At 38.4% G+C, this 13,821-nt stretch overlaps 2 protein-coding genes across 3 annotated transcripts; one reads left to right on the top strand and one right to left on the bottom strand.

Moving 5' to 3' along the window:
* Positions 1-649: 649 nt before the first annotated feature.
* Positions 650-6,607, bottom strand: LOC135634580 (uncharacterized Rho GTPase-activating protein At5g61530-like). Of its 2 annotated transcripts, XM_065144964.1 has the most exons (11): positions 6,317-6,607; positions 6,002-6,148; positions 5,830-5,914; positions 5,462-5,733; positions 3,823-3,885; positions 3,725-3,743; positions 3,268-3,366; positions 3,110-3,187; positions 2,786-3,030; positions 1,718-1,877; positions 650-1,144 (listed from the first exon to the last, which is right to left on the bottom strand). In XM_065144964.1, exons 3-11 carry the CDS (start codon positions 5,888-5,890, stop codon positions 999-1,001), a joined length of 1,143 nt encoding a protein of 380 aa, XP_065001036.1. In that variant the 5' UTR covers positions 5,891-5,914; positions 6,002-6,148; positions 6,317-6,607; the 3' UTR covers positions 650-998. The 2 variants fall into 2 exon arrangements, with proteins under 2 accessions (XP_065001036.1, XP_065001037.1); XM_065144965.1 differs by lacking the exon at positions 6,002-6,148 and having other exon boundaries at positions 6,317-6,600.
* Positions 6,608-8,730: 2,123 nt separating this feature from the next.
* On the top strand, positions 8,731-12,173 carry LOC135637081 (transcription factor MYBS3-like). Its single transcript, XM_065149464.1, has 3 exons — positions 8,731-9,179; positions 10,952-11,160; positions 11,531-12,173. Exons 1-3 carry the CDS (start codon positions 8,912-8,914, stop codon positions 11,954-11,956), a joined length of 903 nt encoding a protein of 300 aa, XP_065005536.1. The 5' UTR covers positions 8,731-8,911; the 3' UTR covers positions 11,957-12,173.
* The last annotated feature ends 1,648 nt before the right edge of the window (positions 12,174-13,821 follow it).

Here is a 13,821-nt window from a genome sequence, read left to right as displayed (position 1 = left end):
AGGCGAAGGCGATTATGAAGACTTTGGCCAACTGTGATAATGAGGTGAGCACGAGAGGAAAAAGCAAGGCAGAGATGCTATTGAAGGTTCTAGGAACAAGCTGGGGAGCTAGTTGTAAGGTCTTGATGATTCCAAGACCGGCACCGATAACTCCGTCTTACAAATGACGCAAATGTTGCTCCATGACAAAGCCACATAACACTAACATCGTCCACCACTATTAGTTGAAACATTAAAATTATTTTTTATTTTTTTACCCTTTATTTTTATATTTTTATTAATAAAACTAATGATGCTAGGATAAATAAACTTATATATTAACTAAGGATATCAGTATAACTTTTTAAAATGTAAAAATCAAGATGCTAAAGGTAATTAATTACATAAGGTAATCTATAATTAACTCGAATATTTACGACCATTATTTATTATTGACATTGTGGGCTTTTAAAAAAGTGTTCAACAAAAAAGGGCTAAAAAAAATGCTCTTTTTCTCCACGGTCAACAGACCAGAATGCTACAAGGAATTATTTATGTCATTTAATTCTTAGAAACCTGAATAAAAAAAACTGTTTGGACCCTGTCAAATACAACTACTCATTCCAGTGGAATGGAGTGTTCGAAGAGTGGATGTAAGTAGGAGAATTGATGACACTCTTCTAAGAAAGCCATCAGTCATTGACATTATGTTGTCTGCAACTCAATTATATAGACAAAAGGCAGAGAAATCACTGTACAATATTTGTAACCAAGAAGTTTGTTGACCGACAAAAGAAAACTAAATCTTTTCTTCATGAGTTGCAGCCAGATTTTAGTTAAAGTACGTGGATCCAATCTTAAGTCCCCATACCATAAAAAGAAAAAAAAAAACCCTATACTTTTTTGTTATTCTAAGGCAAATCTATTCTATAAGACGACAGAGATCCACATGAAACTTAGTTCTTTGGACTAGGCTTCACATGTGAAACCCTCACAAACCTAGCAATATCCAAACTGGATCATCTCCATATTGTTTCATTTGCATCTGTGAAAACGGCATTGTGATGTTCAATGAGGCACTGGATCACTTCAATGGCACCATAATCAGGTGGCAAATCATCGTCTAGGGGGATTTGAGAAGATGCATCAGCGTCCTCATCCTCATCTAGCACAAAATCCAACAAGGAGAAAAAGAAGAACATGAGAATATGAAAATAGAGAAAATTATGCAGATATAGCCAGAGATTAAATTCCCTCTATGATCCTTTTGGGAGATCTCACATGACTTCTCGTTTGTATTCCATGTATACAAACCTAGATTTCCCTAGGCGTATAAGAGCAGTTGGTTTTGAGACATCCCACAGGTAATTTGAGCATTCACATTATTTTAACACATTAAATGACCATGCTGGACATATATTCATGATTCGGAATGCCTTACTTTTATATATGTACACTGACTATAGACATTCAAGATAAACAGAATAAGCCTGATATTGAAATTTTGATCAAGATAAAATCATCATGATAAAGGTGAAGAAAAAGATTTTAGGAGACAATATAGATCATATGAAGGCAGCATACTTTTTTGTGCGATAAAAAAACTAGAGAAAGATAGAGATGATGAGGCAGATCATGTCACCATGTAGGTTTGCATGAATAAGAATAAGCACATAAAACTTTGGAAACTCATCCTGTTATAAGCTTGTTCATGTTCAAGTACAGTACCAAAACTTACCCAAATAGTCAACCCAACTATTGTGGTTCAAGGTCTGATCCATGGTTCCTGAAGGATCTTTTGATGTGTAGTTAAAATGACTGTAGAAATCTGCTCTTGGATCCCCTTGCTGCCGCATAATCACAGGTGCGAGTTCCACAGACAGGCTATGAGCATCCATCTGCATTTAAGAAATTAAGTGGATATCAAAATTGCAATAGAACAATCTCGATCTTAATGATAAAACCAATAAATTTAGCATCAGAATACAAAGAAAAAGGAGGTCTCCAACACCACCAGACACTAACAGATTCCAGCAGAGAAAAAAAGAAGACAGACAACAAAATGAAAAGGTTGAAATTGAAAAGATTCAAAACCGAGGGGGGAATGACTTAGATAAAAGCTTTTGCTGCTTCATTGATGCATTGAAACCAGAGGAGGTGACATGGAATGGTCGGACAGTTGCAAGTTACCCAGACTCCCTGAAATAAATGACTGGATTGCCAGGAGGAAGGAAGCTAGGTCTTGATGACAGGGAGGAATCCAAGTGTCCTCAATTGGATGAGGGATTCCAGGTTCAAGAATTAATCCACTGTAATCCCAAGTCACAACATGATTTTGTGCATATGGTGCAAAATCGTATTCATATGCTGAAACAAGTAGAAAGCAGTCCCAAGAAAAGCTATATCTCAAAGTTGGCTGACATCAAACATTTAGAAAAAGATTGTCGCGAAGTCAAAAATTATTATTTGAGAAGCAACAAAATACGAGAAACAATGAGAATAGTAGCAACTAAATCTATTGTGATTTCTAAGAACCATATTGGTACCAGACTTTCTCTCTCTATACATATTAATCTTAAGACAAAATTGGATGAACCTATACTTAAGAGTTATACAACGTCCCATGATATTCACAACATAAAATCAATGTGCACCCATGTTTTGTATTGAAAATAGTAGCAAGTGTGGCTGTAATAAGATTACTTCCAAAGACAAAAAAGTTTCACCATAACCACCTAAAAAGGAGCTTAATTCATACTTAAAATAGTTCAGTACCAATTTTAAAGATAAAAGAAGAGGATACTACCTTGTTAAGCAATGACTTCTGGCTCACTTGGAGCAGCAGAGCAGTAACAAACTCTAGGGTCATGAAATTCACATTTGGAAGCTTCTTCAAACTGTCTCTTAACTCAGAGATGCTACTTCTTGCATTTCTAATCTCACGATATAAAGCAAATGTAGTCAGCGGCTCTGGGAGGCTGGCAAGATAGCACTTAACTAAAGCAGCCACATCAATGGGGCTTACACCCTCTGGTATTGATCCATTCCAGTCTGCAATATTCAAACCCCACGAGGAAAACATGATTCCTTTGGCATGGCAAAACAACAAACAAAAAGCTTCAAGGTGTACCTTGATTGTAAAGTGCAATCAACTGACGAATAACTTTTCTATCTCCTTCGGTTTTAAACAAATTCTCTGAGTTCAATCCTAGTGAAACAGAAGCCAATATCAGTTTCATTATTTCTAAGAAAATAGTAACATTTTCCAGATTTTTTGTCTCAAGCCACCTGATATAATGAGATTTTCTGCACATCTGACCAATATTTGAGGAACAGGCCTTGTAGATTGTTGCTGTTGCACAAGAACCTCTATTGGCACCCCAAATACTGCAAGGTTCATGGCAATATAAGTTAGTATGAACTCCTATTTGTTCAGAAAAAGAAAAGCCAGCTCTTATCTTTAACCAAACTAAACATAGCCTTTCAATATGAACAGCTGGAATTATAAAATGAGTATGATAAAGATACAATCACTGATTGCTGTGCTGCCCAAAACAGTACAAAATGGGTGGTATGTACCGGTCCAGGTGGGCTGGTACATGGACCACACCCGTTTCGGGCAGCCTGGTCCAGTTCTATAAAAATAATAAAAAAATCAAAAATAGCGGCCCAGCTCCTTCTTTGACATGGGTAGTAAAAGTGTAAAACCAATAGTATAGTGAATCCATATGACAGAAAAACTCACCATCAGTGCTTGCAACTCCCTGCAAAATAGATGTAAGAAACAGTGAGAATGCAGCTAAATGCAAGGAGGAGTACCCTACACTTGCCAATATGACACACCTTTTGCCAACGTTCAATATTGTTTAGAATGTTCTTACTTTTATCTGCGGTCTTCTTTGCTGCCTGAAAAGAAGAAATAGAAAGGAGTATGAAAAATTAGAGTGAATCTCATGCAGATTTAAACTGAAGCAGTAAACAGAAGGAAAGAAGAACCCTACAGAAAAGCAACAGAAATAAGCCAAAGTAGAAAACATCAGTGATACAGTCCTTGAACCATTCAAGATCACATAACAAATTCTTGGCAACCAATTTCTAACTGACCTACGTACACTTCTCGAGTTTCTTTTGTCTTAAGTCAACTTCATGAGGCTCTACGACTTTATTGCCAGCAGTTTGCAAGAGAATTCAGCTCATATGCAGTAAAGCTTGTCCAATTAAATAAAGAGCAGCTTAGTGGTTTAAAAGTTAGAGATGTCGAAGCTTTTATGTGTTATAAAATATGAGTTACCTACATGTCACGTTAAGGGTGTCTCTTTTAGTTTTATTTAGGATCTACTAACTTACCAAATGCAGTCTTAAACTGGACAATCAAACAAAATCTTCAATACATTACAAGCTTTCATATTGCTTCCGTAGTGAATTTCATGTTATAATCTATGAATATTGGTTAAACAAAAATGTAAAATTTGATCCATAATGCTACAAGAGTTAAGATGATCACTAGATGATGTCGAATCTTCAAAAATGAGCAAAATTATTAGAAACAATTTTCTTGTCTAATTTTTAAATATCTTAAAATTTTGATTTGCACACATTGAATCATTGCGTACCATCTTCTCACATGTGGAGAACAAATGTGGAGAACAAATCACTCACACATTGAATCATTAAACTTCACCTCTTCTACTTTACTCTCCTGTAAGACTTATGATTTTCTTCTATGTGGAGAACAAATCACTCAGATATTTTAATAGGAGAATGGATCTGTCCAAATGGCCAAGGAAGTGTATCTAGTATATCAACTAAAAAACTAAATGAGAAAAAGACTTCAACCATGCAACACCAATGTGACCTTAACTCTCATGCCTACCCCACGCCCCTGAAATCATGTTAAATATGTATCGACACGGTCGATACACCTATATAAATTGTCACATCTATAATTCTTTGTTATATCAATTAGAAATCGGACATTTCTCACAATTAATACAGCCTACCACCATAACATTAAAAGTGACCATAAGATTTTCTGAAACCATTATGGGAACCATCCTCTAATACTTTACACAGTACAACACTAAGAATACAGAAAGTACTTTATGTTTATGTATCCTCGCACCACAGCTTATTGTTGAATTGCGCACTTGGTTATGTGTTTGATTATCATATGCCTCCAATTGTCACATCTTTATGCATGCATCATGAGACCTTTTCAAAAGCATTAGTTGGCAGAACTTTTAGTTTTCTGATTTACACGTTGTAAGTACGTGATGTATGTTGCCTATAACCCACTATGATGATTCTAAGTTCGGGGGTTGGATCAAAAAACTAAAACCTTCTCAAAATCTTGTGGGCATACACTATAGCAACTAGAACACGGGAGTGATCTATAAGTCCTATCATTAATATAAATGGATGACATGTCTATTTTGCATACAAGTACATGAACATAAAATTCTGAAACCAATGCGAGCTTTACCTCTTCAACCTTCAACTTTCCCACTGCAACCTTTTCTTTAGTCTCTGTTATGCCCTTCTTCAGAAGGGCCCCAGTGGAAGTAGCAGCATAACGGAAGCGCTCCTGGATACTCTCCCCGGATGCAGCAGGGTTCTGCTGCTCCCTGGATTGCTGCATGAGAACCCATCGGTTCTTCACCAGCGACCCAAACTTCCCGGCCGCATCTGCAACATTTCCCCCTGCGTTCTTGGCTATGCTCCCAGCAGACTGCCCAGCTTGCTTAAGCCTCACTCCTACAAAAAAAGATGCCGTCAAAATATAGCATCAGAAGCCGTCCTAATGTTAGAAAGGATAAAAAAGAAATGGCTTTAGGGATCAGATAAAATTACCAGAGGAAGAGAAGAAGCCGGACGCTTTCTCTCGCCACTGCGAGGAAACTTCAGGTGGCATAGTGAATGGCGATAAGGGACGCAACTATTAAATAAAATGAGAAAAAAAATACGTCAAGAAATAGAATGATAAAGAAAAGCCCCATATTCGATTAAAGGCCAAGAATCGTACATCAAACCAAACTCAAGCCCCAAAAGAACGATCAAGAAAGCGATGATTTAATTTTCTGAAAGAAACACCGGAGTTGTTCAAAAAAGCCCTAACGTCCGATTGAGCGTCAAGAGTGAAGCCCCGAATCCAACTTTAGTGCGACTCTACCTTCAAGAACCATCGAGTTATCTAAACAAACGCATCAACCTGGAAGAATCTAATCCAACAGGCGCAGACGGAAACAAGGAAGAGGTTTAAGGAAGAAAAGGCCCATAAAACCTGGAATCAAGGGGGGAAAAGACGATCAGATCAGCCAAACCAGACGCCTGTGCTTACCTTCTCTGGAATACTTTTTCTTTCTTCGATTTGCCTCCCCGCAGCGGAGGAGGGGAGAGGCGATGGAAGGGAGATCGGGGCGAGCAATCGTAGTAATGAATCGGGCTGACAATTCTTGGAAAGTTGCAGCGATCGATGAGCCAAACAGAGAGATTCTTCTTCTGGTCCTCTCTCTCTCTCTCTCTTCTCCCTTCTCTTGGGGATGGATCGGGTTAAGCTGCGAATGGTGCTCCGACGCGTATGGCCGAGACGAGAAGAAACGGACTCGCGCCCGCCGCAAGCACACGTTGCTTTGTCGGCGGGTGCGCTGCCCTCATGTTGGTCGGGTCCGGTTAAGCGTTCCTATCAAAACCGCCCGGTCGATTAATGGGTCAATGGTTCGGCCGTAGATCGTAGATATAATAAAACATAGTGACATATATAAAGTTTATTTTCTGTCTTATTTTTCTCTCTATATTTTCTTATATAAATCGTTTAACCATTTTCGTTTATTATTGATGTGTATCGGACGTGATTAATCATTAACTATCTCGGCGATGCTAAAGAATATATTTCACGTTTCAAATGTTTTTATGCACGAAGGATGCATATATCAAATACATTTATGTCTATATAGGATGTGTCAGATACCGAGATGCTTGAAATGCTCTTATCCATAATAATGCTTCAAATGTTTTTATTCATGAAATACACATCAAGAGATGCTTTTCTTTTCGAAAGATGTGACAGACATCATGATGCTTTTTGTTTATGAATGATTGCTTTTGTCTATACAAAAAACACATCACATATAAAAAATATTTATGTCCAAATGTGTCGGATATCAAGATGCTTTGAGGTGTTTCGATCATACATGGGTGAAGAGCAGAGTTAGAGCGCATACCGAATTGTCATGGACTTAACTGGAATTATCTAAGTCGTGAGGTACCGTTACGATCAAGATACAAACTTAACTTGAGTTACCTAAGTCGCGAAGTACCATTACGCCAACTTCTTGGACTTAGCTTGGATTGCCTAAGTCATTAAGTGCTATTGTGATATACGCGTCCGCAAAGGGTTAGCCTAGTTGCAACCTCTCCCGAAGGACCTGTAAAACAGAAAATTGATTAGATTGAAAACGAACGATGAATAAGTGCCGACGTCTCGGAAAGAGAAAGATTTACAAGCAATTTAGCAAGCACCTTGTGTGCATAGGAGGAAAGAGAGGAAAGAGGAAAATAAAAACTTTAGAAGGTAGAACAAATAGTTGTAAGTCAACAAACAACTGCTCACCGGTTGCCGGGCGCGAAAGCAAGTTCCTATCAAATTAACGTGCGAACTTGTGAATAGTTTTTCAACGCTCGACAATATACCAAAGCCCCATCCAGCCCTGTGCCACCCGGGGGGTTCTTGGGTGCTGAGATGGCTGACGCTTCGCATGCAGTTGTGGCTTACAGAAAACAAGTTGTGACATACGAAAACAGAGTTGTTTTGGATAGTTCGGTCTAACGCAACGAGTGATCGTACTACAACACTATAACATATTCGAACATGCATTTTTACAAGCAAAAATATACAAAACTAAGATAAAATATACTGTAATGTCTCGGTACAAGCATGCAAAAGTAACGAATGATTCGTTGAACGAAGTTGTTGTGGATGTGACGATCGTTCATGACATACTTTCTTACGTTATACACCCTCTTCTAACGTCAAAATAATATATATAATATTTGGATCACTTATAAAAAATCTAATATTACTAAGGTTTGGACACCTAGGATGCTCGAACACTTGTTCGATAATCAACCTACACAGAGATTGACGCAGATGGAGCTTCACGTGATTCCTCTGAAACTCTAGTCAAACATGAAACGTGTAATTAGTAGCCTTCACGGGATAAATTTTTTTTAGGAGATTTAATAATAAAAAATTGTAAGGTACCAAACTTCCACGTGTCGAGCCCTCAAATATTTCCTTTCTCATAACCAATAACAAAGAATACATACATATATTGTGATTCTTACGTGCTAATTGGTTGACTACAAGAATAAAAAGATGCAAAGCGAGTGCCCTGCGCAGCAGATAAAGGAGCCATACTTTCTCCACTCGGTCGGTTCCACCCACGGACGTCTGCCTTCTGATTAGTGGTAGTTATGGTTGTAGTTATGGGACCCACTATTAAACCGCCACTTCTTAGAATAACAATGCAGGTAGCAGATAAGGGTCATTCCGATTGGGGGACCGACATCGCTTTATTATCCGGGTGACGCTTTAGCTACCCGTTTATTGTTTACTCAGCCACGTACATGCACTGGCAGATGGAGCCTACCTATGACTGGCACGCGGGTTCCATCACTAAGCCCAAAAGAAGTGGTGCGGTGGGTAAGTCGTGAGTGGGTACGAAACAGTTTTTGCTCTTTATCCCATTTCCTCCTTGTCATGGTTCTCTTCTTCTTCCGTGTTCCAGTGACTCTCCTTCCTCGCGATCTCCCGCTCCCTCTCCACCTCCCTCCTCTGTCTCCAAAATCTCAACTTTAACCCGAGTTTTCCTTCTCGGAATTAGTGTTTCGGGATCGAGTACGGGACGTGGAGGAAACGGCGAGCGGCAGGGAGATGGCGCGGCGGTGCTCCCACTGCAACCACAATGGCCACAATTCCCGGACGTGCCCTAACCGCGGCGTGAAACTCTTCGGCGTGCATCTCACCGATGGCTCCGTCAGGAAGAGCGCCAGCATGGGGAATCTCTCCCTCCTCGCCGGATCTAGCGGCGGCGCGTCGCCGGCCGACGGCCCGGAACCCGGCAGCGGTGCCGCAGGGGGCGGGTACGCGTCGGAGGATTTCGTGAAGGGGTCGTCCTCCAGCTGTCGCGAGCGGAAGAAAGGTGAGCCTCCGTTGATCTTCCATACCTTTTGCTTGCCCTTTTTTCTTGGTTTGGTAAAAGATGTATCTTTTATTCGGATTGACATCTTTTCTTCAATAAACTTCTTTATTGCATTTCAAAGACTTCTTTTGTACCCCATTTTCATTGGATATATTCGTTAGGGACACATTGAACGCCTAGATTTGGTAATGATTTGTGGAAAGTTTTTAATGGGATATGTGATATACCCATCCTTCCGCTTTCGGAACCTAACATGTATCTGTACTATGTAGATTTCACAAGTTCGGTACAAATTTTTGGATGTCGTCTACACAGTTGCCAATCTTTTATAGGTTCACATGCATGTAATCTCTGCATGCAGAACTGATTATTTAGGATTCACCACCATATTTTTATAGGTTCACATGCATGTCATCTCTGCATGCAGGAGTGATTATCTAGGATTGATAATGAACGTGATCACTTGGCTATTTCATGGATTCTTGCATTTAAAATTCTTCTTTTTCCTGCTTGGATGATATGGTAGGTTTCTGTATGCATAGGTGTGATGGTATCAGAACAGTTCAATTTTTTTTTTTTAGGAAAAGGATGGAGAAATTGTTAGAGAATTGATGAATGAAAGCTATTTGTAGTCTGCCTATGTTATCCTTTGGTGGCAGGCATTAAATTGAGTGAAATTCTTCTAGATCTGCATTTGTTATCGTCAACCATGCCATCATGAAACACTATAAATGGATTTTAGGAAGAAGGATAACAGAATAAATGACTTTGACAATTGGTAACACTATGCTATTATATTTCTGGGACAGCCACATGATTGGAAAATTTGAAATTTCTACTGTGATACATCTAGTGGTACTAATAAATGCTCTACACAAATCGATTTTTTTATACTCATTCACAGATGAGCAATCAGTTAGTTCAGGGGATCGCTGTAGCTTTTTCTGAGCCAAATAGTAAGAGCCAACCTACTGAAAAACCAAGAATCTGACTGGAAAGACAAGGTATATGAATCAAAGAATGACAGGATCAACCTTAATATCTCGATTTGGTTGGTTTGTTTGCTTATTTTAAAATAGAAAGGAATATACTGAAACTTTGAAGTGGTTGGCAACAGAGGGTATAGGTTTTTTGGACTAAATAGGGTTCAAATGAAGAGTTATGCTGCTTTATTTGTGCCTTCTAGATATTCTAAGAATAAAAAAAAAGGAATTTGTATGTATTTTGGGAAATAGTGAAGATGAGGTAAAACAAACCACTACATATTATATGATCAATACAAAACAATAAAGATGAAAAGATAAAAAGAAGATTCTTATGTCAGCTAGATAGCTTTGTTGGGTAGGAGAAAGAATCATTGGACCATGATGATGATGGAGTTTACTTCAATCAGCAGCTTATTGTACTTTGTCACCCTCATTGGCACTGCACAACGTAGCCCTAAGCTTTGACATCCTCGGGCAATCTCCATTAATCCATGGTCAGATTTCACTTCCACTAATGCATCTTGAAGCAAAGTGCTATAGATGTCTTAGAAACAAAGAGATGAGAGTGAAACTGTGGAAGAGAAAATAATGGAGACATTTAAACAGTAGTGGAACAACTGTGAAAAATGTCCATGTGTAAAACGATTGCTCACTTGTACTGAAAATTTTGTTGGTAACACATCTGTTTTCTGTTTTTTCATTGTGTTCATCACCTTCAGCTGTGACATTTCAATTTGAGGCAGATTGAAATTGATCATATGGACTTTTTGTTGTTAATTTTTGCAGGTACTCCATGGACTGAAGAAGAGCATAGAATGTTCTTACTTGGCTTGCAAAAGCTCGGCAAAGGTGATTGGCGAGGTATATCTCGGACCTATGTGGCATCAAGGACACCTACTCAAGTGGCTAGCCATGCACAAAAGTATTTTATTCGCAAAACCAACATGACTAGAAGAAAAAGAAGATCGAGCCTCTTTGATATGGTACCTGATGAGGTCTCTCTCTCTCTCTCTCTCTCTCTCTCTCCCCTTAGCCGATGTTTGCATAAGTGAACCTTCTTATGGAGGAGTGTGTTATGTTCATGTTCGAGACATGCATAATGCAACATCATATTGGTGCAATTATATTATGACATGAATTTGAAGTTTTTTTTAATAACTAATACATATGTCAGTGACAGTGGTTTCATACAGTGGTTGATGCAATCTGTTTTTATAATACATTAATTGACAAAGAAGAGTTTATTGGATAAAATGTGAAGGATTTATTCAAATCATATGATTAATTTGTTTCTAAAAATATTTTATGAATATGTGTGGCTGGCTGACATGCCTTTTATTTCTTTGTTATCACCTTGAATTTCAGGAGTTCCCAATGAGCTTTCAAGAATCAGAAGCACAAAATAACAATCTACCTCCTGTACCTCCAACTCTGAACGAGGAGTGTGAATCAATGGATTCTAATGACGCAACAATTGGAGAAGTAGTTGTTCCACAACCAGAAGCTCCACAATGTAGCTATCCTGTGATACTTCCAGCTTATTTTTCACCACTCTTGCAATTCCCATTCCCTTGTTGGCCAGGATACAAAGCAGATACTTCAGAGCAGCAGGCACATGAAATTATTAAGCCAACAGCAGTACATTCGAAGACTCCTATGAACATTGATGAGCTTGTGGGTATGTCAAAATTGAGCATAGGAGAGTCCCGCGGATCCACATTGGATTTGCTTGGACGGTCAAAGAGGCAATCTGCTTTCCATGCTAGTCCATCAACTAAGGCTCAAGCATGATCGAACTATTTAGACAGGGTTGACAAGTCAAGGTTTGCCATGAGAAAATTAGCCTTGCCTCATTGTTATGGTGATCACGACAGTAACTGGATTCCTGGGAATTCTCCTCATACTACAGCTTATGTTCATATTCTCTGCTGAAATATTAGCATGTTATATATTGGCTACTCTGTTGATTCTTCAAAATAGTAATTATAGATTCACAGTTCTGTTTTCATCTTCTTTTTTTGCAGAAATTTTATTAATTGCATCTATAAGAAAAAAATCCTTGAGACTATGTTAAGAGTACATTGGTGCAGAAGTTACCTAATATTTCAGTGAAGGTTTATTGCATGATTGTCAGCATGCAGTTCAAACTGTATGCAAGTTCTACATAAGTTTGCCGAGTAACATGTAATCAAACTATCACATGGTGACTCTCTGAATACTTCTTATCACCTTAATCTCAAATCACATGAATTTTATTTTCAATTCAAAGAATTGAGTTTTCAGTAGATAGCCTGTGGCAATTATTGTCCTTGGTTGTCATTTTGTTTGATGATCATTCATTGATGGATGACCAACAGGTAATCACCAATCAGCATTAAAAGTGTGATGACAGACCTTAGCCTGTTGGTTTTAGGCCTAATTCTGTTGAACGAATTTAGTTTCTCATTGCCTCAAAGTCACTGAAAGTAAACACTAGTTATGCAAGCCCAAGTGCAGTTTCCAGACTGGCGGTAGTTCTGAATTGAGTTCAGGGAACCAGATAACAAAAAACCACCAACATCTTCTTGTCAAATTTTGGTCAAATGAAACAAATTCTTAATGTTTGACTTTGCTAATCTGGTTTCATGTGATTTATGCCCACCTAAGTTGCTTCTGACTCATGAACAGATTCGCACAATGTTTTTCTTACTTTGTAAGTCATTCAGATAGATCTCTCATTTTAAAGATTCAGGGCCAATAATTTAAGTCAATGCATGTGAGACAAGTTACCATCCTGTGATCTTTAGTTGGTTGCTTGTTGGTGCCTATAGATCTCGACTTATAAATGTGTGAGTAATTAATACTGAAAATAATCTGGAGAAGTATGTTGATGCCCTCTCGAGCGTATTTTGTGATTTTTAATGTCCATGAGTGCTATATTTCATTTGCTTTCTGTTACATCGATGACAATTTTCATCAAGAACTTTTTATTTTTTCACTCTTTGGTTTCGTTATATAAATGTGTTGTGAGCATGTCTCAACCTAATTAAGGTGTTGTGCTGTTGTGAATGCTCTATGGGCTCCAGAAGTCCCAGTTCTTCCTGTCAGAGAACATTGGAATCCTTCTAACCATCTATCTGCTAACCATATCAGTCATTCAGTCTCTCTCTCTGTTAATAATGTACAGCTACATGAGACAGCCAACAATCTTGGAAGATGAAATGTGTTCAATATTTTGTAACAATATGCTAGAAAATTAGATGCACAGGAAGTTGTGGAGCCTTTCTTGTTGACTGACGACTGTTCTCATATACCAACATTCAGCAGAGCAGAGCTTCCTGTATGTATGATCTGCCGAAGGCAGTTGTAACTTGTCACTAGTATCGGAATGCAGGTTTATTTACTCATGGTGGTAAGCTACTTCTGTGCTCTGCTTCATTCTGTTTGTGCACTGTTGTTTAGATTAATGGTCATCCTGTCATGTGGATTTATTTGAATTCATTCTTCATGCTAAATGTTGTCATCAGTTTCATAAGTTTGAGAGAGTTGCACCTGTGATCCATGGCGATACAAATAGTCGGTGATCGTTTTCTTCCAACTTTTTATGATTTTATTGGATTTGATGAGTAGCTAGCTATCCCCTCATATGAACTCCATTGCTACTGTGCTTTTTTCTC

This window comes from Musa acuminata, chromosome BXJ3-4 (assembly GCF_036884655.1).
Source record: "Musa acuminata AAA Group cultivar baxijiao chromosome BXJ3-4, Cavendish_Baxijiao_AAA, whole genome shotgun sequence".
Classification (NCBI taxonomy): domain Eukaryota; kingdom Viridiplantae; phylum Streptophyta; class Magnoliopsida; order Zingiberales; family Musaceae; genus Musa; species Musa acuminata.
The sequence above is the reverse complement of the archived record's forward strand: the minus strand, read 5'-3'. Positions and strand labels throughout refer to the sequence as shown.

Coding starts and splice junctions, on each gene's coding strand:
- LOC135634580 (XM_065144964.1), bottom strand. CDS start 5,890: ATGCCACCTGAAGTTTCCTCGCAGTGGCGAGAGAAAGCGTCCGGCTTC. Junction 5,734..5,829: donor CGGCTTCTTCTCTTCCTCTG/GTAATTTTATCT, acceptor CTTTTTTTGTAG/GAGTGAGGCTTAAGCAAGCT. Junction 1,145..1,717: donor TAGTTGGGTTGACTATTTGG/GTAAGTTTTGGT, acceptor ATTTTGTGCTAG/ATGAGGATGAGGACGCTGAT.
- LOC135637081 (XM_065149464.1), top strand. CDS start 8,912: ATGGCGCGGCGGTGCTCCCACTGCAACCACAATGGCCACAATTCCCGG. Junction 9,180..10,951: donor CTGTCGCGAGCGGAAGAAAG/GTGAGCCTCCGT, acceptor TAATTTTTGCAG/GTACTCCATGGACTGAAGAA. Junction 11,161..11,530: donor TTGATATGGTACCTGATGAG/GTCTCTCTCTCT, acceptor CTTGAATTTCAG/GAGTTCCCAATGAGCTTTCA.